This window comes from Panthera leo, chromosome D2, assembly GCF_018350215.1.
Source record: "Panthera leo isolate Ple1 chromosome D2, P.leo_Ple1_pat1.1, whole genome shotgun sequence".
Taxonomy (NCBI): Eukaryota; Metazoa; Chordata; class Mammalia; order Carnivora; family Felidae; genus Panthera; species Panthera leo.
In genome coordinates, this window is record NC_056689.1 from 55,958,168 (window position 1) to 55,983,586 (window position 25,419).

The 25,419-nt window shown below is 49.8% G+C and overlaps 3 protein-coding genes and 1 long non-coding RNA gene across 4 annotated transcripts in view; 2 read left to right on the top strand and 2 right to left on the bottom strand.

Annotated features, from left to right (window-relative positions):
* ARHGAP19 (Rho GTPase activating protein 19) overlaps window positions 1-5,276 on the bottom strand; it is a 74,357-nt gene extending 69,081 nt beyond the window's left edge. Inside the window, exon 1 of the mRNA XM_042908470.1 lies at window positions 5,086-5,276. Within this exon, the coding sequence (XP_042764404.1) occupies window positions 5,086-5,261 (176 nt within the window). The 5' untranslated portion in view covers window positions 5,262-5,276. The remainder of the gene's footprint in view (window positions 1-5,085) is intronic.
* Window positions 427-4,167, top strand: LOC122202186. Its single transcript, XR_006194501.1, has 3 exons — window positions 427-742; window positions 3,693-3,764; window positions 4,134-4,167. It is a non-coding gene; the product is annotated as an uncharacterized LOC122202186 (long non-coding RNA).
* A 4,287-nt stretch (window positions 5,277-9,563) lies between the features above and the next one.
* On the top strand, window positions 9,564-10,724 carry FRAT1 (FRAT regulator of WNT signaling pathway 1). Its single transcript, XM_042908973.1, has one exon. It carries the CDS (start codon window positions 9,769-9,771, stop codon window positions 10,615-10,617), a length of 849 nt encoding a protein of 282 aa, XP_042764907.1. The 5' UTR covers window positions 9,564-9,768; the 3' UTR covers window positions 10,618-10,724.
* Window positions 10,725-21,081: 10,357 nt separating this feature from the next.
* Window positions 21,082-23,675, bottom strand: FRAT2 (FRAT regulator of WNT signaling pathway 2). Its single transcript, XM_042907985.1, has one exon. The coding sequence runs from the start codon at window positions 23,188-23,190 to the stop codon at window positions 22,483-22,485; it is 708 nt and encodes a 235-aa protein (XP_042763919.1). The 5' UTR covers window positions 23,191-23,675; the 3' UTR covers window positions 21,082-22,482.
* Between the last annotated feature and the right edge of the window lie 1,744 nt (window positions 23,676-25,419).

The following is a 25,419-nucleotide window of genomic DNA, read 5'->3' on the forward strand; positions in this document are numbered from 1 at the left end:
ATATTGTACACATTATCCTTAGAAGTGCATCTTGGACATCTATGTCAGTACACATAGATCTGCCATTACCCTTTTGAACAGCTGTGTAGTATTCCACCTTACAGATGCTCCCTGGCTTAGTTATTTTAATTTTTTACGTTTATTTATTTTTGAGAAACAGAGAGAGACAGAGCACGAGTGGGGGAAGGACAGAGACAGAGGGAGACACAGAATCCGAAGCAGGCTCCAGGCTGCTGTCAGCACAGAGCCCGACCCAGGGCTCAGACCCACAAACCATGAGGTCATGACGTGGGCCGAAGTCGGACGCTTAACCGACTGAGCCACTCAGGTGCCCCACTCCCTGGTTTATTTAAACCACTTCCTCCAGACATGAAACAGGTTTATATCAATCTGGATTCAACCACTGGAAAGTGACTTTGGCTAACAGAAACTGGATTTGTTATGAGGATACTAGGTTGAAGAGCTGGCAGGAAGGAAGGGGGCTAGGGAGCCAAAAACCCAGCCAAGTTCACACCATTCAGTGCCACTTGACTCAGCACATTCACCCCTCCACTGATTTCCCACCTGTCCTTAGGTCTCCCCATCAATCCCTGGAGAGAAAGAGTCATGAATGAGAATATCTGATTAGCTGGGCCAAGGTCATGTGCCTCTACCTTTCGGCCTGGAGGAGGGCCCTATCTCCCACCAAAGTTCTCCCAGTGGGGAACTACCCACTAAAGGGGGGCAAAGTTAAAGGACAAAGGTAGGCTACAAATCACTCCCAATTTTCTTGCTTCCTGGGACACCTGTTTATTGTGGGCTAGGGCAAAGTTTAACCATTCAGTCTCCTTCAGACATACCAAAGACTAACACTCACATTATTCCATATGCCAAAAAACAAAGTTCTCTCCAGCTTTGCTATGGAATCCTCTTTAAGACCGGCCACAGGGTAAGTGGAGGCAGGAACTCAATGGGGTGAAGAGAAGAGGAACCAATCTGTGCAGCTAAAAACAACCCGGGTCAGGGCTGGAACCCCACGGGAAAAACTCTGGGGGTCATTTTCCCCAGCCAGGATAACAAGCTGGGAAACAGCCAGGTCACTGGCAAGAGACTGGCAGAGAGAAACACTGGAAGCACATTCAGTCACAGAGCATTTGTGATTGGGATTTACCATCTGTCAAGCACTGAGCTCAGCATTGAGCATTGAGCCATGAATCCTACCTCAGAAAGTTCAGATTGTAGCTGGGGGCAAAGGGGCAGGCTGTCTGGGCTTCAACAGAGGCAAGGAACAAACTCTCTGAAAGCCTGAAGGTATCGCAGGCAGCCAGGCCTGGCGCAGGGGTCGGATCTGAGGGAGGCTTAGGGTGGTCCTGAGTCTTGCAGAGTAAGTTTAAAGTCCCGAAAACTGACCAAATTATTCTGTATTGGAATCTTTCTGGCCCTCTAATCAAAAACACCCAGACCTCAGGTCAGGGCCCCAAGTGCTGATGGCTAAGTTTCAAAGCAGTAACGTGTATGTGATGTTCAGGAATGGGCAGGAACATTATGAACTCGCTGTGTTGGGTGTTATCTCCACAGTCATGTGAGCTGAAGCCTGGATGGATCCTTTTTTCTGCCACTATAACCCATCCTAATGGAGATTGCTTTGGTATGGAGAGAAATTTTGCACATAAAGTTTCTATAGCTATTAGGAAGTAGGGTGAAGGTCAGAAAAGGCCCCAAGGCTTCCCCTATCTCTTTGTTCTCTAGGGGAGCCTTCAGAGTCAGCTTGTAAGATTCCCCGTTCAAAATAGGAAAGTAAAGGAAATTGTCCTTTAGCCCTCTGTAGGCCTGTACACCCCCACCCATATGATCCATCTTCTTTCAAGGGTGTAGAAAGAACGGCCTTGCTCATTCAGTCATTCATTTATTCACACTTCAGTGTGAATTAAGTCCAAGGGTACCTCTTTTGGAACATGTGAATGTAAAGGACCACTTCTAATTGTGAAAGGCTTGTTGCCCGGTTAAAATAACTTCACACAGTCATTTAGATTAGGAAACATGAAAACCTTCTGGGGACTCAAATGCATCTCAGATTACCACTGCTGCATTTCTAGATTTGTTTATAGATTGCTTGATTAGTTTTGGAGACTGGAGGCTCTATGAGTTAAGGACTATATTTAGTTTTGCTTACCCAACTATTTGTTGAAGGAATAAAGGAACGAGTTAATCAATTAAATCAAGGAAGTAATAAATGAAACAATAAAGTTGCTCAGGCCTTCTGGAAAAACTACATCCTGCCGATACTGGAAACGGGCTTTTGTTTTGATGCACCCAGCAACTCTTAAGGGATCCTCCACTTCCCTATCTCAGTCCAAGAGTTTTGGGTATGACTGGCCCTATCTCTGGCTATAGGGGTGGGCAAAGAACTCAGGCCTGACCAATCAGAGGACTCTCACTTCTGAACTTAAGAGTCTTTACAGTCTAGACCAGCCCAAGTAACTACTGAAATAAAGGATGTTCTAACACCCCCCACTGAGGGAACTGAATGGGGTGGGAGAGCAGAGGGCTGAGGAACCACCACCTACTGGGGAGAGCAGAGACAGCTTCATGAAGGAGCTTCACTTCACAGACTGAGCAAGACTGAGATGGCTAGAGATGTGGGAGAAGCCATTCTCTGCGCAAAGAACAGCACCAAACACAAGAGACAGGAACCTGGCTTGTGTGGGGGTGGAGGACAAGAGGTTTGAAAGAATGGATCAGGGCCAGTCCTCTAAGAGTTCTGGATACTGTGTCAAGCAGCTAAGGGTTTTACTCCGGAGGCAACGTGCACATATTCACAGTGGGACAGGTGGGTAACCTGAGCAGGATTGGGCATTAGGAAGTTGATCTGCCACATGAGTGGATTAAAGGGAAAGAAGCTAGGGTCCAGAAACAAGTTGCATGCGCCCAGCCAAGGAAACACGAAGGGCATCCGCAGTGGGACCAGAAATAGGGCATGACTACTAGCAGAGGCACTGAAGGCCTTGGGGAATAAGAACTAGGCAGAGGTAAGAGACCACATCGCTGTGCCTGGGTAACAGCATGTGGGTAGTGGCTTGAGAAGGGCAGGTCTAGGCCTCAACCAAAACAGAGTTTGAATCCTGGCCCTGGCACTGGTAGTCTGTGTGATCTTGGGCAAGTTTTCTTATCTCTGCGCCTTGGTTTTCCTCTCCATAAAGAGGATAAAACCAAACTGAGAGGTTACTGGAAGACTAAAGGAAATAATACCTGTAAAGCACTTTTCCGTAGAGCTTTTAGGTACAAATTTTCTTTTGGGGATGATGCATATATTCTAAAGTTAGATTATGGGGATGGTTGTACAAGTCTGGAAATATACTAAAGGCCACTGAACTGTACAATTTAAACGGGTGAATTTTATGGCATGTAAATTATGTCTCAATAAAACTGTTAGAAAGAATAATCAGTATGTGGTGGCTACTATCATTATCAGCTTCGGTTCCTGATCTGGGTATTTCTCATAGGCCTGCCTGACTGGCATTGCTCTCCAAACCAGCTTTGCAGATTTTCTGATTATAGTAGCATTATCTTCACAAAGTTTCTGGTTGGCCTAAACAAGGTAGAATGTTATTTCTTCCTCACAGAAAAGAGATCCAGAGGTAGGCAGTCGAAGACTGCATTTGACTCTTCAGACGTTGTTTGAGATTCCTTCCAATGCACTGCTCTTTTCATAGATCCGTGTGGCTGCTGGAGTTCCAGCTAACACATCCACATTCCAGGCAACACGAGGAGAGAAAAAAAGAAAGGTTTGGCCCCCTTCTACTAGGGTGACTTTCCAAAACTACCACACGGCACTTCTATACTTCTGACCTCTAGCTCACTGGCTAGAATGTCATCACATAGCCCCATCCAGCTGCCAGAGAAATTCAAAAGTGTGATACTAGAGCCCTCGTGCTTCCATAACGTGGGGTTCATCGAAGGGGAGAATGGTAGCTGGGAAGCAAACAGCAGCTTCTGTTAAAGCTTCTAGCTAACAAAGGGAGGCAAAATACAAATACAAAGATACACACACACACACACACACACACACACACATACACACACATATCTTTAAAAGAATAAATGGTAAGGGCACCTAGGTGGCTCAGTCAGTTAAGTGTCCTACTTCCGCTCAGGTCATGATCTCGCGGGTCGCCAGTTGGAGCCCCGCGTCAGGCTCTATGCTGACAGCTTGGAGCCTGGGGCCTGCTCCGGATTCCGTGTCTCCCTCGCTCTCTGCCCCTCCCCCACTCGTGATCTGTCTTTCTCAAAAATAAACATTAAAAACAATAATTTTTTAAAAAACAATAATGATTGTATGGTTTGCCTCCAGGTTGGGAGACCAGGTGGCTGGGAACAGGGATGGGGTCAGAACTTCCACTTTTCCCATTTTGACCTTTAGAATTTTCAACCACGTGGCTATATTATCTAGTCAAATAAATAAAACTAGAATCTTTTTTCAAAAAGACTGAATTAGGCCACCTGACCTTGTGTCTCCTGACTTCCAATTCTGTTGATTCCACTGCTGTCCCAGGCATCCAGACAGTCCCAAAACCTCTGCAGATCCAAGACCACCTGCCTGGACACCTACTCTTCCCTTCCTGCTGCCGTCCCTTTGGCAAGGACAGCGCAAGCTTTTCTGCAGTTCCAGAGATGTGAGTGCTGACTGCATCAGCCTATATGGGGTCATCCTAATAATCCCTGTGGAGATGTGAGATGTGTTCCTGATATGGCTTGCTTGCTTGTATTTATTTATTTATTTATTTATTTATTTATTTATTTATTTTACATATGATGAACACACAAAAAGGGATTATTGGCCCCTTGTTTTTTTTATCTCTTCGTTCTTTATTCCTGTTCTCATGGCAGATGTCGCTGGGCCTAGCATAACCCAGCATCTATCAGAGAGGCCCTCAGCCCTTCCATTTTTTCCACTGATTCTCAGAACTCCCCCAGAGCCTTCAATAAATTTCTCCATGGCTTACATGTTTTACACAATTTCTTGAAATCACTCCTAGTTCCCTAGGACTGCCGTAACAAATTACCAAAAACCTGGTGCCTTAAAACAACAGAAATTGATTCTCTCACGGTTTTGGGGGCCAGAAGTCCAGTATCAAGGTGTCAGTTAGCAGGGTTGGTTCCTTTCTGGGGACTCTGAGGGAGAAGCTGTTCTGTGCTCTCCGTAGGTGACTGCTGACAAACCTTAGTGTTCTCTGGCTGGTGGCGACACCTCTCCGATCTCTGCCTCTGCGGACACGTGGCATTCTCCCTGTGTGTCTCTGTGTCCAAATTTCCCTCTTTGAACAAGGACACCAGCCACTGCATTAGAGCCCACCCTACTCTAGTTTGACCTCGTCTTAACTTGCTTACATCCGCAAAGACCCTCTTTCCAAAATAAGGTCCCATTTACAGGTTCCAGGCAGGCAGGAATGTGGAGGGAGCTTCATTCAACTCAGTGCACTACTCAAGTCTCCACCTGCCGGCTGCATCCCTCTCAACCTCTTCCCCAGTCTTGAGTCATTTCTACCTTTATGAATGGCAAAATTATTTCACGCTGCTGCATCACTGTTAGCCCAAAGCCGTTCATCCAGTTTAACTACTGAGTTACAGACACCACTGTCCCATTTAACCAGTGGCCAGTTATCTTTCCCACCCTATCAGCAGCCTCAAGACATTTTCAACTTCTGCCCTCTCAGTTTGCAGCTTCTTCAGCGCTACTCCCCCGAGAGGTGTTTAATATCTCATTAGCACCCCTTTGCACCTCAGTGTGAATCCCCTAATCTCTTAAATTCTCTCTGTACACATACCCCCCCCCCCAACCTCCAACCAGCTCAGTTCCTCCAGCCTCCCTGCGTGGGCGCTGGGTGGCAATGAAGGGACTGATAAAGAGGCGAGCCCATGTCTGCCCATCGCTCAGCACTCAGGGATGCTGCTGGCCTCTGAAAATAGTGTCAGGCCTCATTCCTGCCATACAGTTTGAAATCCTCCACAGTGGGCAACAATTTGGTCAGCCTGCAGCAGACTGTCTACATTCTTTCAACACTGGAGAATGAGTCTACACAATTCCCCTGCCGTGTAGCAGGCAACCTGCCAGCCGGGTGTTTCCTTGCTCCCTTCCTTCCCAGTTGTCAGCCCTGAGCACCCCCCACCACCACCACCACCCCGTGTCCCGGGCAGTTCTGAAGGAAGCCATAAAATTAATCAGCTCTTTTCTGTGGCTTATTTTTTTCTAGCATTTTATTCTAAAAAATTTGCAGTCAACAAAAGTGAAAGAATTTGACAGTGAACTACCCTATTACCCAGCACCTAGATGTTACCATTAATATTTTTTAGCATTGAAAAAATTGATATATATCTCACATCTAAAGTGAATTATTTACTTGTTTGTTTATTTATTTATTTATTTATTTAGAAAGCATGCACCCACACGAGTTGGGGAGGGCAGAGGGAAAGACAGAACCGTAAGCAGGCCGCATGCCCGGTAAGGAGCTGGATGAGGGGCTCCATCCCACCACCATGAGATCATGACCTGGGCCGAAATCAAGAGTCGGCCGCTGAATCGACTGAGCCACCCAGATGCCTTCTAAGGTGAATTTTAAAGTGTATACTTATGAAATGTACATTTTAGTGGCTTGTAGTATACTCACTACATTGTGCAAACATCACCACTAATTCCAAAACATTTTCATCACCCCAAAAGAAATCCCCGACCCATTAGCAGTTAGTCCTAATCCCCTTCTCTACCCTGTCAACCATTAATCCACTTTCTGTCTCTGTGGATTTGTTTTTGCTGGATATTTCATATAAATAGAATCCTACAATATGTGGCCTTTTGTGTTTGGTTCCTTTCACTTAGAATAATGTCTTCAAGGGGCACCTGGGTGGCTCAGTCGGTTAAGTGTCTGACTGTAGCTCAGGTCATGATCTCCCAGTCCATGGGTTTGGGCCCTGTGTCTCAGCACAGAGCCCTAAGTCTGCTTCAGATTCTGTCTCCTCTCTCTCTGCCCCTCCCCTGCTTGCACTTTGTCTCTCTCAAAAATAAGTAAACATAAAGGTATTTTTAAAAAACACAAATTGTAAGCTGCTACCAATTATTTACATCTTAAGTTTTTAAATAAGTAGATTCAGAATATTGAAGCTAATAAATGCCTGCCTTGATTGTACATTCACATGAATAATAATTTAAGGGGCACCTGGGTGGCCAGTCAGTTGAGCGCCCAACTCGATTTCAGCTCAGGTCATGATCCCAGGGTTGTGAGATTGAGCCCCATTCTTGCATGCACACATTCTCTCTCTTTCTCTCTAAAATAAAATTTTAAAAAGAATAGTGATTAAAATGAAGGGATAGTCCTTTCGTGATAAAAAATGCTCAACAAACCAGGAATAGAAGGGAATGTTATCAACCTGATGAAGCCATCTTTTTATAAAAACCCACAGCCAACGTCATACTTGATGAAAGACTGGATGCTTTACCCTAAGATCAAGAACAAGACATGGATGCTTGCCCTCACCATTTCTACTTAACATTGTTCTAGGAGTTCTAGCTGGACAACTAGGCAAGAAAGATAAAAGGCATCCAGACTAGAAAGAAGTAAAACTATCTTTCTTTGCAGATGTTATGATCAATATATATAGAAAATCCTAAGGAATCTACTAAAAAGAGATGATGAATTTTATGACACCCTGTAAAAGTCCCCATTTCCAAGATTTAAAAATTCCCTGGCTTTTTTCAAACTGCCTCTTCCTTTATTCCCACATTCTTCTCTCCATACTTAGCAAGGATAAACCCAACACTTTTTAAACAATTACCCACCTATTCCCTCCACCCCATCTCTCCTTGGAGGTTTGCTCTTGTAATTACCATCTTTGGAACTGCCCACCACGACCCTTGTTTCTCCCCATGTGGACGGTCTCCAGTCTCTTCCTCTGGCACTCCCTTTCTAAATTAGGCTACTCTCCCGCTGCCTATCCTAAAGTAGCCCCCTTCTGCCTGGCTTCTGTATTTGTGTGCATGTGTTGTGGCTAATTTTTAAAACAGCTTTATTGACATATAATTTACATATGAAATTCACTCATCTTAAGAGACCATTCAGGAGCTGGGGGGAGGGGGGCGGGGAGGGGCTCAGTCGGTTGAGCAACCCACTCTTGGTTTCTGCTCAGGTCATGATCTCCCAGTTTATGGGCTCCAGCTCCACATTAGGCTCTGTGCTGAGATTCTCTCTCTCCCTCTCAAAATAAATAAATAACTATTTCGGGGAAAAGAGAGAGGGGCACCTGGGTGGCTCAGTCCATGGAGCCTCCAACTTCAGCTCAGGTCATGATCTCAGGGTTCCTCAATTCGAGTCCCACATCTGGCTTTCTGCTGTCAGCGTGGAGTCCACTTCGGATTCTCTGTCCCCCAGCTCCCCTCTCTCATGCTCGGTCTCTCCCTCTCAAAAATAAATAAATGTTAATTTTTTTTTTTTTTTTTTAAAGAAAGAGACCATTCAATGATTTTTAGTAAATTTACTAAGTTGTTCAACCATCACCATAATCCAGTTTTGAATATTTCTCTCACGCTGATGGTATACCTCCCCTGATTGGCTTGTAAAGGCTGGGCCTCTACACTTGGCCACCTACAAGTGTAGAGTTTGGAAGTTAGGCCTGAGGGATTTGGGATTTTGAATAAAGGTCTAAAACCTCCAGGCAACAAGACAGTGAAGAATCATTTTTCCATCCCTCCTCCTTTTAAAAAATGAAGTCTTGGTTAATCATTAGGCCAATCATGATATCTTGAAGAGTTAAACTGATCCATATCTCCATTTTCATCCAAACAGCTTATTTTCCTCTCCTGTGTTCCCCTCAGAGAAGATACTCCCCTGCTGAGCTGAGGCATTCTTAGAACTTTCTAGCTCAGTTCACACACCCACCGCCCAAGACCAACGACCTCCTCCTCTCCACGAATGTCAGCCCCAGTCCAGGCCCCATATACCCATGCTCCTGGTCAAGAAACATTGCTCTGTGTCCTTTCTTTGCCTATTCTAACTCTACCACCCACCGCCCGCCCCCCCGCCCCCCGCACTCCATCACACCACAAGGTCCTGGGCTTCCTTTTCATCCCTGTCAGCCTCGTTTCCCTAATCTCCAGACAGATCTCTCGCCTGACCCCTTCTCTCCATCCTCGCTTCACTCGCCGGGTCATCACTTCCCAGACGCGGGCACCCGGGACCTCAAAAGCGCAAATGCCAAACCCAGACGAGTTGACGCGCCTAAAGGAGGGGAGTGTGTGGGTGTAAGTGTCTGTGCTTGTGTGTGGAAGAAACCAACTGAGTCCACGCCGGTGTTCATTTTCTGGAAATGCCAACCACGCCCGGCTGACAGAGCGGGTATCCGCAACCCAGTGCACTCCTGCACACAGCACTCAGGGTTGGTGGACTCAGAAGCAGCTAGGTTTCACCCTGCACCCGGGCCCAGCGGGCGCCCCGCCCCCCAACCGTACAGCGCACCCCCGCCCTGGCGCGGTGGTAGGGCCCGGCGGCGACGTCACCCATTGTTTACAAATCAACCCGAGCCGGTAGGATTCCGGCTCCCGCGGCTGCAGGCGCGCGGCGCGAGTGCCTGGCGGCTTCCCGCTTCCGTGTCCGCCCCGGCCCCGGCCCCGGCCCCGGCCCCGGCCCCCGCTCCCGCTTCGGCTTCAGCACCGCTCCCCGCTCCGCCGCGGCCCATCGAGCCCGGCGGGCCGCCGAGCCGCCAGCGCCGGCCGCCGAGCTCCGTGTGCCCGGGCGGGGGGCCATGCCGTGTCGGAGGGAGGAGGAAGAGGAAGCCGGCGAGGAAGCGGAGGGGGAGGCGGAGGAGGAGGAGGAGGAGGACAGCTTCCTCCTGCTGGAGCAGTCGGTGACGCTGGGCGGCTCGGGCGAGGTGGACCTGCTGGTGGCCCAGATCGGCGAGGCGCTGCAGCTGGACGCGGCTCAGGACAGCCCGGCCTCCCCGTGCGCGCCCCCGGGGCCGCCGCTGCAGCCCCCGCGGCCCCCGGCGGCCGTGCGGGCGGACAAGGCCCGGCCCCCTGCGCTGCCACTGCTTCTGCCGCCCGCGCCGGCCGAGGCGGTGGGCCCGGCGCCCCCGGGGGCCCTGCGCTGCGCCCTCGGGGACCGCGGCCGCGTGCGGGGCCGGGCTGCGCCCTACTTCGTGGCCGAGCTCGCCGCAGGCCCCAGCGCTCTGTCCCCACTGGCCCCTCATCCCGGCCTTGATGGGCCCTCGGGAGCCAACAAGCGGGGCGCCCCGCAGTCGCTGTCCGGCCCGTGCCGGCGAGGTTGGCTGCGAGGCGCCGCCGCCTCCCGCCGCCTGCAACAGCGACGCGGGACCCAGCTCGAATCCCGCACCGGCGACGACGATCCGCACCGGCTCCTGCAGCAGCTGGTGCTCTCGGGGAACCTCATCAAGGAGGCTGTGCGGAGGCTTCATTCGCGACGGCTGCAGTTACACGCAAAGCTTCCCCAGCGCCCGCTCACGGGGCCTCTGTCGGCCCCAGTGCATGAGCCCCCTTCGCCCCACAGCCCTCGCGCGGCCTGCAACGACCCCGGCGCGTCCGGGAGGAGGGCGCAGCTCAAAACTGGCGACGGCGTTCTGGTACCTGGCAGCTAACACCCCGAGTGGCCACAGTGCCAGCCTCTGCCTGGAGGGCAAGGGATTCCGCTGAGGGCTGCATCCCTATTCAGACTGGTGAACTCGCGCAGTTGGAAACGGGAAAATAAGCTAATGCAGACGAGGAATGGAAAAACCGCGAATATTTCCTTGGGGAATTAATGGAGGGCTCCAGTGTGTTTGAAACAGCTTGGTTGGCCCTATTTGTGAGGCAGATTACAGAGCGCACTCCAAGCTCACATTCAGTAGGACTCCTTATTTGGCTTGACCAGCCCCGGCAGTGCAGCTTGCAGTTCCACGCAGCCTCTCGGAGACCTTCAGCCCGGCGACCATGTGGCCACACTCCACGCTTCTCGGGATCGCCGAGCGTCTGAAAGACGAGGATGACCCCAGTTACTTTACCTTTTCAGGGCTGGTTCCTGATCCACTTTGGGGGAGGGGAACATGAGTAGACCGTCATTTCAGGGAGAACCTCAAACTGCCAGACTTGAAAATTTGTGACTCTTAAAAAAAAAACAAAAAAAAAAACGCATCTCATGTCTTTTGGGTGCTGGTTCTTAATACAAAACACGCGGTACCATGAAAGGACTTTTTGGGAGTTGAATAGGAGTAACGTTTTCTCTGTCCCCCGTTTTGCAACTGGCTGCGGTTCTCAGCGTGGCAGGGAAAGGTGTGCGAGATTGGCACGGGAGGCGGGGGCGGGCGGTGCTGGGGAAAGGTAAGGTGGGACGTGGAGTGAACCCTCCTTCCTCTCTAAAATATTTTCACAGCCGTCCCTCTCCTCCTCGGGTTCAAGGTCACTGTTTTCCTGAGCGCAGGCAGGGTTCCGGGGTTCCAGTAGAGCAGAAGAGTTGCCGGGTTCTGCCTGTACTCCGGAGAAGAGCTCGGTGTTTTGCAAGTACTGGAGTCTCCTAAGGACACGCGCACCGCGGCCACCGCGGGTATGGGGAGGCGGGGACGTGACGGGCGCCGGTGCCTTCTGCGGGCAGCCGCGCCCTGGGCTTTCACAGAAACTGCCCAGGGTCTTAGCCTCGGGTCCCTGCGCTCCCCCCACGGCTCTGCTGTCCTACTCCAAGTGGGTGGCGCTGGTGCTCCTTGGGGCCAGGGCTGGGGGCTGGGGAGACGCCACGTGACGCGCACTCCGGGGACACAGCCTCGCACAGCAGCTTATAATGGACTCTCCGGGGCCATTTGCAATAACAGCTGCAATTCCCTGGATAGACGGAGTTGATTTCCTCCCTCTGCCCCTCCCCCAGGCATGCCAGCTCGCCTTTGTAAGTGAAGGAAACCGAGTAGAAAATGTGACCCTCCAAACGGAGAAGCTGCAGGCTTTGCCATTGTGAATCGTGGTAAAGTGCTTTAACATACTGTTCACTTACTCTGAGGGATCTAAAACCGTTTTGTGGGTGTTTTAGTTTTATAAGATTCAATGGCTTGTTCATCATCCAGATGTGGCTATTGACATATCTACACTTCGCACCGGAGTGTCTGGAATTGTGGCTTATCCTGATTGTAGGATTTTAACTTAACTGAAATACTTGTTTTCAATAAATGCGTTGGGTTTTTTGTTGGGTTTATTGTTGGGTTTTATCTTCTACTTGCCCTCGGTGCGAAAGATGCAGAGAACACATTTCTCTAATCCATAAACCTTAAAAACACTTGAAATCCTTGTCGGCCTGCCTTGTGGATGGTAATTAGAGCGCCTTTGTGTCTGAGCGGCTCACTAGTTAAGCAGGGTCTGTGTGGCTGGGCGTGTATTGGTGCTGGCATGAAATTAAATGAAAGTGAGGTCAGGTTTTGGACCAATCCCATTCACTAAAACCTTAGAGCCTTTTGGATTACTAGTCAGTGATGGAGTTTTATGAAGCTGCCTCTGACTATTAGCAAAGGACATCAGTTCAGCCTGTCACTGCAGACTGGGAGGCTCATCACTTTTTTTTTTCTTTCTAACGTGGTCATTAAGTGGACTCGTTTCACAAGGCAGCCCTTAAGGCTGGGGCAGCTCTTGGTTAGCGGCCGATCAGGAGACAAACCCACGGTGGGAAAGCTGTCTGGCAGTGTCTGAAAGGACTCCTCTCTTTGCTCTTAGCATGTTTGCTGCCATTCTCTCCAGGAGCGGTGACATAACGGCCTGTCTCTATCCCTCCCTTTCTGAGTTACTTCAGCCTGTTCCCTCCAGGAAGGAGCCACACTAGGCAACATATCATCCAGGGTTCAAGGCCACTTATTAAATGGGGACCTCGGACAAGTTGCTCAACCTCTGTGGGCTTTTGGTTTCCTTCTGTACAATAGACGAGAAGTGAGATGTGGAAAAGTTTGCTGTGACTGGCACATACTGGAGAAGAACAGTCTCTAGTCCCTACTCGTTCCTTCCCAGGACTGCCCCTTGGTAGCCATATGACTGGGTCCTAGGTTTCTCATGAAAGAAGGGCATGCCATGGTCCCAAAAGTGCTTTCTGGATACAGTTCTTTCTTTCTTTTTTTCTTTCTTTCTTCCTTTCTTTCAATTTATTTTGAGAAAGAGAGAGAGAGAATGCAAGCAGGGGAGGGGCAGAGAGAGAAGGAGAGAGAGAATCCCAAGCAGTCTCCCTGCTGTCAGCGCAGAGCTCGACTCAGGGCTCTATCCCATGAACCCATGAGATCGTGGCCTGAGCTGAAATCAAGAGTCAGATGCTCAATGAACTGAGCACCCGGGCACCCCTACAGTCCTGACTTTCTAACTTCCTTCTGGACTCCATGCCTATTGTCTATACCTCCCCATTCTCTCCGCCCCTGATAGTCTGAGATACACCTCCAGAGCGCACCAAGCCAGCTGTTCCCTACATCCTGTCCAGAAAATGTTGTGGGAGGCTTTTCCAGTGGGGCTCAGCAAGGGAAGGGTGATTGTGGAGGCTCTAACACTGAGGAAGGGGACGCTCCAACAGTGTAGGTGGCTGCCACGACTGGGCGCTGAGCAGGAGGAAAGTGGTCAGGTGCTGACTTCCTCCAGCATTGGAGTACGCCTGGGGTCATCAGCTCCGCTTCTTACTGGGGATGGGATTTCCTTGAGGTCAAAGGGTTAGGGGCAATCGAGGGCCAAACTGGCCATGATTTGATGCCACTGCACTGGCCGTGCTGGCTTGTAATGATCAATTAAGGCTAGACTCAACCATGGGGTTCACATAGTACTACTCCCTCCTTAAAAAAGGAAGACTGGAGAGGAGACTGAGTGGCTCAGTCAAGCATCTGACTCTTGATTTGGCTCAGGTCACGATTACAGGGTCATGGGAGTGAACCCTGTGTCGAGCCCCCGTTAAGCCCGTCAGGCTTCGTGCTTAGTGTGGAGCCTGCTTAAGATATTCTCTCTTGCTGTCGCCCTCTTTCTCTCTCATTCTGCCCCCCTCCCCAATTTGCACACTCTCTCTCTCAAAATAAATAATTTAAAAGGACAACTGGAGAAAACTAATCTCTACTATCAGGCACTTTAAATGCACCATAACCCTAAACCGTCCAGCTTTTAAAAAATCTTGCAGGCCTTACTAGTCACCCCAAAATCTTTTCTGAAATAAGTCAAGGTTTACACAAAAGATTGTTAAGTTATTAGACCACTTTATATATATAGGTGGAAAAATAGTCCGGGAAGGGAACAGGACAGAGTCACCTACCAAAGTCACTTATGAAAGTCAAAGGCCTAACAGAGTCTAGAACCCAGGTCTCTGGGCTCCCAGTTCAGGCCTCTTTCCAATAGACTAACACCGTCATACACAGTCCAATATTGTTCACTGCACAACTCCGCACATATACTACAAGGTGAGTGACACCTCTGTAATTGTCCAAGATGGTGGCCCTGCCACTGGAACCCTGAAAAACATACCCCAGATCCCTAGGCTGAGCTACGGAAAGCCAGGTACGCCACAACCATATTCTTACAAAATGTTCAGCGTCCTATGAAGACAGCTAGTTGGCCAGAGAAAATAGCCTGGATGAGATAAAAGACCAAGCTAGAAAGTCAACGAGAAAAATACAAAATAAATTAAAACACGGAAACTGGCAAGTAACGAGTGATGTGGAGAAAGGAATGCCACACCTCACAGAGAACTGCACAGTCTGCCACCCCAGGATTTCATTCTAAATTAGGCATAAACGCTACAATATTTGGATTCAGTTTTCACCCTTCTTTTTCCAGCTCATAAGCAAAGACAGGGAATGAAGATCAGACACCACTTTCGTATCCAGCAAAGTCTGTGTTGAACCCTGTGATCCCTTCCTTCCAATCAGAAAAGAGTTACCCTGGCAACTAAATTACTAACTCACTCAATTAGCTCCCCCCTCTTCCACCAATGCTCAGTAATCACAGAATGTCAGCCCAGGGAGAGCTCAGCCTTAGGCGGTCTAGTGCTACCACAGTTCTATTTAGCCATAGAAGCCCAGAGAGGTTGCCCCTCAGAGGTTCACTCGTTTGAACACGGTGCAGGCTCCTGCAGGCCCAGGGGCAAAACCTCTCCCGTGCAGTACATCTTCATGGTTTTCCATCCATCACTGATGGGGGAACAAGTGACCTGCCCTTAACAGTTTCCCAGAAGTAATAATAGATAAGACCTTGGGCTCTGCAGGCAGCCCTACCCTGCTTCCACACAGGCAGCTGTGTGATTTGGGGCAGAGTCACTAATCTAATTAATGAGCTCAATGAACTCATCTGCAAAATGGGAGAAGAAGGGCCTACCTTGGAAACATTATGTGAGTGTTCAGTTAGATAATGCATGGAAGTAAATAGCAAACAATAAGCCCTCGAATAATAAGACATTGTATCTGGAAGCTATTGCATGAAGGTCACGACTTTGTTTTTTGTGGAAAATCCTGCCTCTTAAAAAGGACTTCTTCCATCTGTTTCTTCAAAAGCATAAACCTGTTTCCTCTGAAGACTAGTTGCTTGAGCATACGCCCCTGTCGTATAGGTAAGTGTTAAGGGAAGTATAGAGAACACTTTACTCAGTCTGGATGAGGTTTAATCTGAAAAGGGTGGCAGTGCCCTTCATCCCAAACCTTGAAAGCAGATCAGGACTAGTAGAGTAGGAGCAGCAGGAAATATTACAAAGGGGAGGGTTTGTGCTGAGGACAGCCTGGGACCACAGCTCTTAACGCCCCCATCAGAAAACCCATCCCCTTCTGGAGCACCTGGGTGGCTCAGTCGACCAAGCGTCCAACTTTGGCTCAGGTCATGATCTCACAGTTCGTGGGTTCAAGCCGCATGTCGGGCTCTGTGCTGACAGCTCAGAGCCTGGAGCCTGCTTTGGATTCTGTGTCTCCCTCTCCCTCTGTCCCTTACCCACTTGTGCTCTCTCTTTCAAAAATAAACATTAAAAATAAATAAATAAAACCCATCCTTCTAATTCAAATTCAGGGCTCAGCTGAAGTTCTGTGTGCCCACTCTGTCCACTCGTGTATAACCTGTACTGAGAAACTCATGTAATTTCTTCACAGGGAGTGATCTTGGAGTTCATTTTGTTCTTACCCTTCATTATATTTACTGTCATTATAGGGTTATCTCGGGAACTCATATGTGAATGTCTTCCCTTCCCAAAGAGATTAGATATTCTTTAATGGCAGAGGACAAGATGAAGAGGATGTGTTGGGCAGATTATCAGGCCACTCAGTGTAGGGGATGGTCTGAGGTTGAGGGGGGACATTTATGGTAAGCTAGATCAGTTGCATGGCTGTTATAACATCCGTGCACCAGGTGATAAGGGCCTTGGTGGGAAGAGAGACGAAAAGACAAGACACACTTTGAAAAGGAAAAAAAAAAAAACAAACAAAAAAAACCCCACAGGCCTCCATAGAGTACCTTGTGGCAACTAAAATGTCAGTTCTGGAGCCAGAAGGCCTGGGTGGCAATTCTGGATCTTTCCTTTAAAGCTCCTTCCTGTGACTTCGGGCCAGTCACTTCACCTCACCTAACCTCACGTTCCTCATCTGTGAATTCCGATAGTAATAAAGTCCCTGCCTCACAGGGTTGTGAGGATTCACTGAGCTAACGCTAGTAAAAATGCTGAGCCAACTGCCCAAAACATAACTGCATTTAGTAACGCTGCTTTGGTATTGGCATTTAGTAAATATTTGCAGAGCAAACAAATGGGGCGATTTCAACAGACCTATAGAGGCCAGGGGAGTGGGGTGCTTGGGGCATAGTGAGGAGCTGTGGTTCCTAGGAACTCAGAGAAGATGAGAAAGGAGGGACAGCAGCTACAAAGGAAAAACTGGGCCAATGGAAGGATTCGCTCAACCAGGAGAGACTTGAGCTTGTCTGACGGCCATGGAGGATGTGCAGAGGGAGAAACTGAAGATGTTCTCAGGGGTGAGCTTGCCTGAGGAGGCAAGAAGGCACAAGACGCCCCGTCTGCACAGGTCTGAAGGGCAGGGCTCTGGGGGATTACAAGGGCGGCGTGCCCACTACGTGACAGCACCTACGTCACAAACTCCTAGCACAGCAAGGCTGGGCACCTGAGAGTTGGCTCTTGAAACCACTTTGTATAACCCATCACGCCTGGGATCGCTGGTGTGTTTCTGTTGCTGTGTGAAGGAATCCTTCTCTGAACCTTCCGCTACAGCTTACGCCACAATAGAATGGAAACTAAATCTGGTGTCAAGTGTATTAACTGCTCCCTCTTATCAATTAACTGACTCATAGAAGGTAAAATTCACAACCCCAGTCGATAGGCTGTTCAGGCACTTTGTTTGACTTATTGATTTGGGTGGGTTAAAAAAAAAAATCACAAGCTGGTTATCTTCTTGTTACCTTTGGCCTGCCTTTTTGCCTGTTTCTTTTTTACCAGCGAAATTAGATTCCACAACCTAGCACGGGTGACAAATGATTTCCTAGGTTTTCCCAAAAATCTTCCCTGGACTGGAGTCATAATCACCTTTGTCCAGATGCACCATAGATAGTACTTTGCTTCAGCTGGGTTAAAGGGGGGAAAACTCACAGTGCAGATGTTCAAGACCTATTGTTTAATGGTGCTGAGGCAGGGAAACTGAATAACTCTGGGGTGTAAAAAAGATACTGAAAATCACGGGGCACCTAGGTGATTCAGTTGGTTAAGCATCTGACTCTTGATTTCGGCTCAGGTCATGGTTTGTGAGATCAAGCCCCACGTCAGGCTCAGTACTGACAGCACTGAGCCTGCTTGGGATTCTCTCTCTCTCTCTCTCTCTCTCTCTCTTTCTCTCTGCCTCTCCCCTGTTCTCACTTTCACTCTCTCTCAAAATAAAAAAAAAAAAAAAAAAAGAGGGCACCTGGTTGGCTCAGTCGGTTAAGCGTCCGACTTCAGCTCAAGTCATGATCTTACAGCTTGTGCGTTCGAGCCCTGCATCAGGCTTGTGCTGACAGCTTGGAGCCTGGAGCCTGCTTCCGATTCTGTGTCTCCCTCTCTGTTCCTTCCCAGCTCGTGCTCTCTCTCAAAAATAAATATTAAAAAAAAAAAAATAGTGAAAGTCACTAAGATCTGATTCCATATACCTTGGACCTAGCCACAGAGGATGTACAGAGATAACGTAGATACATCTGTTCGTGTGCATACACCCATAAGCACATGCAGACATGCTCACATACCCACCATCCCTTACAGTCTCCCGTGGCTTCTCGGTTCTACTCTTTCTGTCTATTCCTATTGTTTACTTTTTTCCCTCCCACATAGATGTGATGAGTTGGTCTTTATAAAGAACTTAGAACAGAGCCTGGCACATGGGAAGCACGACAGACATTAGCTAGTGTTATTACTGCTTCCCAACTGCCAGCGTCTCCCAGGATCCATCCACCCATCTTAGCTCTAACTGCCAAGTCTTTATCTTCAGCACAGCTCTAATCATTTATGAGGCACCAGGCTGCCGTCCCTATAACTTCACACATGAAACTCCTGATCAACCCCCACCCCCACCCCCACAACCAGCTAGCTTCTCCTTGCCACTTCCCTATTTTTCTGGATCTTCTAAGGGCTCAAAACTTGCAGAATGTTACCAGGGAAACCTAGGTCCCAGCCCCTTCAGAAGATGGGAGCTGTCTCAATTCTGCCAGCTCACATCCCCCCAGTTCGGTGCCCAGCTACTCAAAGGGCTAGGGATATCCCAGCCACAGTCATTCCTGGGCCAAGTACTAGGAATGGGCCATCCCAAGCTCCAATACCTTGGAAATGGCCATTGCCTCAATATAGAGAGACACTTGCCCAGGCCCAGGCCCAGGCTTTGGCTCCCTACAGCCTTTGCAAATGGCTGAATCCACAGAGGGGGCTGTTCATGACTAGAGATGTGGGTGGTTCAGGCAGGAGGCAAGAGAATCAGCTTAATGCCATGAGTACAGACCCTGCTCTACCACCAATAAGTCCTACCTCTCCCCATTGTAGAGAGCAAAGGAAGGTCTCATAAAAGGTATCAACAGAGCACCTGCCCTTAACAGGTATCACTTCTCTTTCCTTCTACCTTGCTTCTCAGGTCCCATAGCTCTTCTCTCCTTGTCTGCAGGCACCATTCTAACCTCATTCCCAAGTGCTCTTGGGAATAGTGCAGACCCACAGGACATCTGCTCTGGGTGAGACTGCACCATCTCGGCCCTATGCCCTCATCTTAGACAACTCAAGGTTCTAAAAGCAGCAGCCAGGTACCATTTGTTATCCGCGCCCTTGTTGGGCAATTTCTCCTATCTTGTGTAAAAGCCTCGGCCCCAAAGCTGCTTGCGAATTCGCCCAGGAGGTCTCAAACCCTGCCGCATCCCACAGCCCCAGCACTTTGCATATATGTGGCTGGTGTTCAAGAGAAGTTTGAGAACAGTGATGCCATTGTGTTAAGGTATTTAGTGGGATGCTCTTAAGAAACCTTAATAAACCCAACATGGGAGAAAATGGTGTCAAGGAAGTCTCATACAGGGGGTACAGTAGACTGGAAGGTCTGGTTGAGGAACAGGAGATCCTAGAACCAGACTGCCTGGCTTCAAATCCCAGCTTGTCCACTTAAAAAGCGGCGACTTCAGGGGCGCCTAGGTGGCTGTCGGTTAAGCATCTGACTCTTGATTTCGGCTCAGGTCATGATCTTAAGGTTTCTGAGATGGCGCCCTGCATCGGGCTCTGCGCTGTGTGGAGCCTGCTTGGGATCCCCTTTCCCTCTCTCTGCCCCTCTCCCGCTGGGACGTGCGCATGCGTGAGCATGCACCCTCTCTCAAAATAAAACATTAAAAAAAAAAAGGTGGTGACTTCAGGCAAGTCAGTCAGTCTCGTGGGCCTCAGTGTCCTCATCTATAAAATGGAGAAAACAGTCTCCACATTATGGCCCATAAAACCATGACATGATGAGAGGATACCCAGAACAGTGACTCCTGGCACACGTATACCCAGTGAATACAACCCCCAGAATGATGAATGCAGAGATAGACTGGTTTGGAAGGTTACGTGGAAGCAGATTTCTGGAAGGAGTCAGAACGAGGGATGTGAGGGTACAGTAGCAAGAGACTGGGACAGCTTGTATTATGGTGGCTAAAGTTAGCGAGGGCAAGTGGGGCACGTTTGGTCCCCAAGGAAGGGGCCACTCCCAAAGGAAGGGACCAAGGAAGAGGCAGTGGTGGTGACAAGAATTAGCCACTATCATTCTTTGAGCAAGTTATCCCAGACATCCCTGATCTTCATTTAACCCTCCCAACTACCCTATTAACTAGTATTCTTTTATTAAAGAGCGAAGGAACAAGCACAGGGTGGTCACTTGCCCGTTGTGATACAGATGGGTGAGTAGCAGGGCCGAGTCAAACCCAGTCACTGAACACTAGCTTTCCCCTCACGGCCCCCCCATGAGACAATGGTGGGCAGGCGAGGGAGGAAGAGGTGCTAAGAAGTTCCCTAGGGGGCTGGGTGGCAGAACTCTGGGCTGGACCAAGTAGGAAGGGACTCTACCAGGGTTCCATGCCTGGGGAAAACAGGCCTGAGGACAGGAAAACTTCAGTTAATCTAACCCTTGCCTGCTCAAACCAAGCCATTTTACAACTACCAAATATATCGCTGTGAAACTGGTTTCCCTTTCCTAGGCCAAAGCTCCAGACCGGGTTAGTCTCCAAAGAGGAAGAAACAGGCTGGCTTTGCCTGTGCCCTCCCATTTTTCACACACACAAAAATCCAGATGAAAATCACCCCACCTCCACCGCTGCTCTCTAGACACATCAAGTCTCTTGGCCTCTGCCCTCCCGCCTAGAGAGCATTTCTGGAATATGTTCTTATTCCACAGAGGGAATGGAAGCCCATCTAGCAGGTTTTAAAAATCTGGACTTAATTTGCTGATTTCGGTTAACATCAACCCAGAAACAATGAAGTCCTGCAGCTCTACCAGTATTCTACGCTGAGCAGAGATGGCTCCAACCCGTTGCCCAGGTCCCCCCAAGTACACTCACCCTTCATTATTAAGATATCCCCTATGTGTTTTTCTTTCCCCCACCTTCCACCAAAAAGCCAAACATGCTCCAAAACAAAAACCAAATTTATTCAGCAGACATTTTAATTAAGAAATCCTATAAATCAGGACCACCACAATTTCAGACACTCCGGTGCGAAGTGTACGTCAACAGCTACATCTGGAGGATGAACGAGCCATTGAAACTGTTTTTAAAATTTGTTTAGCTACCTTAAAGTTTGGGGGTGGCACTTTCCTTAAAGTGCCGTCAAGTTTCACAAGGGTAAAGCCGGCGGGTTCTCCTCTCGGAGAGTCACATTTTAAACACGGTTTCAGTCACTCACAAGAAGAGCTAGTGACAGAAGAAGGCTGTGAGGGATGAGGACCCACAAAGGCTCAGGCCCATGGCCCCACAGACGGCCAGAACATAGCAGAAAAACATCCAGGGTCTCATCTATCCCATGCAGACACCAGAAAGGGTGAAATAACAAAGTCTGGCTGGGAGGACAGGGGAGACTGTTTATGACTTTCTGAGAAAGCTCAAGGCTAGGCCAAGAGTGGCCTCAGGGAAAGAGGAGGAGGAGTTCTGGAAAGAGGAAAGCACAGAAAAATAACTCTCCCCACAGGTCCCTCTCTGCTTCTGTGTGTCCTCGGGAGACTCCAAAAGGTAGCAAAGCACAGACAAGGCTCTTCTTGGGGCAAGAGAAAGAAAAGACCCAGGGATGAATTTAGTTCTCCCAGGAACCCCACAGCCTTCTGCCAGAGAGCAAACTGTGACCTTGAACCACAGGTGGCAAGGTCAAGTCAGTTAAAAGTCCACATTCAACTCCCAACTGGCGCCACCTTCAAAATTCTTCAGCTCCCTCTAACCCCCTAACTGGAGTTCACATCTCCCACCTCCACCAAACACCAGTTGGGTGGGGAAAAGGGGGTGATGGCAACCCAACCACCACCAAGCTTTTACATTCTTCTTCCCTCTGGAATTTCTTTGCACAGCAATTGTAGCACCATTTCCACTAAGCTCTTCCACCAGAAAATAAAATGTTTGCGTGTCATTAGTTTTCAAGTATTGTTAATAAAGCCCAGGCGATACCCGCCCCTCAGAACCCTGTCTTTAAACAATCGAAGCACATGACGCCCCCAAGGCTTAAGTCAGGTACAAGTCGATGCCAGTAGCTGCCATAGTTCTCCCAGTTTTATCCCAGGTCATTGGCCCCGAGGTGGCCGAGAAAACTCTCACGCGGCACCTATGCGCCCTGGCCCGTGCATTTCTCCAGGCTCCTGTTCTCCGACAGCCTCGCTGGGGCCGGTAACTTCTTTCTCGCCTTGAGGTCTCTCCCCACGCGTCTCTCCGCAGCCTGGGCGGTCGCTCCCAGGACCGCAACGGCGGCTTCAGCTCTCGGTCGGTGAGGGTAGGACGCTGTTGGGTCTGCGAAGCGGTGTCCTCTTCCTCCTCCAGGGGCCCCCGGGTCAGTGCAAAGCGCCAGAAGGCTGCAGGGAGACAGGGTCCGGTCCGCTGCGGCCGCCTCCCGGCCCAGCGGCGCCCACTGGGCTCGTGGCTGCAACGGCAGCGACGGCTCGCTGAAGTCTTCGCACGGCCTCCTTGATGAGGTTCCCCGAGAGCACCAGCTGCTGCAGGAGCCGGTGCGGGTCGTCTTCGCGGGCGCGCGTCCCAGTTGGGGGCCATCGTCGCTGCTGCAGGCGGCGGGAGGCGGTGGCGCCCCGCAGCCAACCTCGCCGGCACGGCCCAGGCAGAGCGCTGGGGCCTGCGGCGAGCTCGGCCACGAAGTAGGGCGCAGCCCGGCCCCGCACGCGGCCGCGGTCCCCGAGGGCGCAGCGCAGGGCCCCCGGGGGCGCCGGGCCCACCGCCTCGGCCGGCGCGGGCGGCAGAAGCAGTGGCAGCGCAGGGGGCCGGGCCTTGTCCGCCCGCACGGCCGCCGGGGGCCGCGGGGGCTGCAGCGGCGGCCCCGGGGGCGCGCACGGGGAGGCCGGGCTGTCCTGAGCCGCGTCCAGCTGCAGCGCCTCGCCGATCTGGGCCACCAGCAGGTCCACCTCGCCCGAGCCGCCCAGCGTCACCGACTGCTCCAGCAGGAGGAAGCTGTCCTCCTCCTCCTCCTCCTCCGCCTCCCCCTCCGCTTCCTCGCCGGCTTCCTCTTCCTCCTCCCTCCGACACGGCATGGCCCCCCCGCCCGGGCACACGGAGCTCGGCGGCCGGCTCTGGCGGCTCGGCGGCCCGCCGGGCTCGATGGGCCGCGGCGGAGCGGGGAGCGGTGCTGAGGCCGAAGCGGGAGCGGGGCCCGGGGCCGGGGCCGGGCCGGGGCGGACACGGAAGCGGGAAGCCGCCAGGCACTCGCGCCGCGCGCCTGCAGCCGCGGGAGCCGGAATCCTACCGGCTCGGGTTGATTTGTAAACAATGGGTGACGTCGCCGCCGGGCCCTACCACCGCGCCAGGACGCGGGGGGGGGGAGACGTGCGACCAGGGGACGGGTTACTGGTCGTCGCGGGCAGCGCAGGGTCGCGGCCGGAGCTTTCTGGTGTTTGCTCTCGGTACCTACCTAGGAGGGGCTCTGGATCGTTGGGAGAGCTGCGTCCTTTTTCCGTCCGGTAAGCAACACGAGAAAATGAAGACTCGGAGGTGGTCTGGGTTGGTTTCTCCCACTCGCGGACACACCCACCCACACACCCCACCCCTCCTCCTCGGACGTTTCCTCGCTCCCCACGTGTCAGCAACGCTTGGGCCCGCCCTGCTCCTCCCCCGCGCACCCGCAGTCACCAGGACCTGGTGTAGTGGGGGAGGGGCGGGTTTCGCCGACAGTCCCGGTTCGCAGAGCTGGAGGTGGGGAAAGGAGGGGGAATTGGGGTGCGGCGGCGACCTTGCTAAGAAGAGCGGGATCGTCTCGGGGTAGGGCCTCTGAGACTTCCTCTCCGTCTTGTCCTCAAGTCCCCAGGGAACTTGGGAGAGAAGGACACGCCACCGCATGGCTAAAGAAAAGTTGATTTTGTTCACTAAAAAAAAATTTTAAAAGGTCAAATAGAAATATAGGACGGTGGAAAAAACCTCTCTCAATCATAGGATTCAAACATGTTCACGTTAAAAAAGAATGTTTCCTCTCCAGCCTTTTTCTAGCAAAGTGTATTTTACAAACAGCCACACATACAACGCACGCGCTTTACACCATAAATGGTGTTCGTGTTATTGCATGCACTTTGAAACCTATAATGATTTCATAAGTTCTCATCAAGTGTTTGTTCCATAAATTATTTAACAATTCCTTTAGCGTTTGCTGTTTACCAAATTTCACCACTGTAAGTGCGTGACTAACATTTCTTTGCGTAAAACTTTTTCCGTATTGATGATTCTTTCAAACTAAGACCGTATTCCCAGGAGTGGAATATTAGGTCAAATTATATTTTAAGGTTTCTGATAAACGTGGCAAACTGCTTTACAAGGGTTGAGTACATTTACTCTCCCGTCATTAGTGTTGAGTATTAAAAGTTAAAAAAATTTTTTTTTCTGATTTCATAGGTGAGATTGACATCTCCTTTGTGTTTTCATATCTTTGATTTTTACTTAGGTAGAGCAGTTTTGTAAATGTTTGTTAACCAACTGTACTTCCTTTTTTTGTGAATTGTGTTTCCTAGGAAGTTTTTCATCTTGAGCTTTTCTTAGTATTTGTGTGACTTCTACGTAAGTTTAGTTAACCCTTTTCTTCCACATTTTGCTCTATTTCTTCAGGTTTTTTTGGCCCTTTACAGTCATGTTTTTGTGACTAAAACTTAACGAATTTTAATGCCCCCAAATCTACAAAATCCCTTTCCTTGAGACTTTTAACACAATGCTAAATTTAGTCTTCTTGTCTCCAGCAAGTTATTCAATATCGAGTTCTATTTTCCTTAGTGGGTTGTTTTTTTTTTTTTTTTTTAATGCCTTGTTTGTTTGTTGTTATTTTCAAATCCATCTGGGATTAATTTTGGTCAGTGGTGTAGGGAGACAATATGAAATGATTTTTTTTTCCCCCAGAGGGTTTGCCAGTCAGGGCTATATATCTTCATTAGGACAGAGGCGTGGGGACAGTGTGAACAAATTGCTCTGTCCTGGTGAACTCCTAGCTGCTGGTTAAGCTGCTGGGTGTGAGGACTGGGTGGGGCTGGGAATATTTTGATCTGTCTGTTGTGTGGAGTTAAAAGAACCCTGCACAGGTTGTACAAAGATCTAGATTGAAGTCTCTCGTTCCTGCCACATCCTGGGTGTGTGGCTCCTGGCAAATCAGTTTACAAGTGTTTTCACTTGTAAAATGGAAAAAATAATCCCTGCCCTGCCTCCCTCTGAGGATTGTTTTCAGGATCAAATGAGATAATGGGAACAGGCTTTGTCAGGCATTACACAAATGTAATGTGGGATTAGGT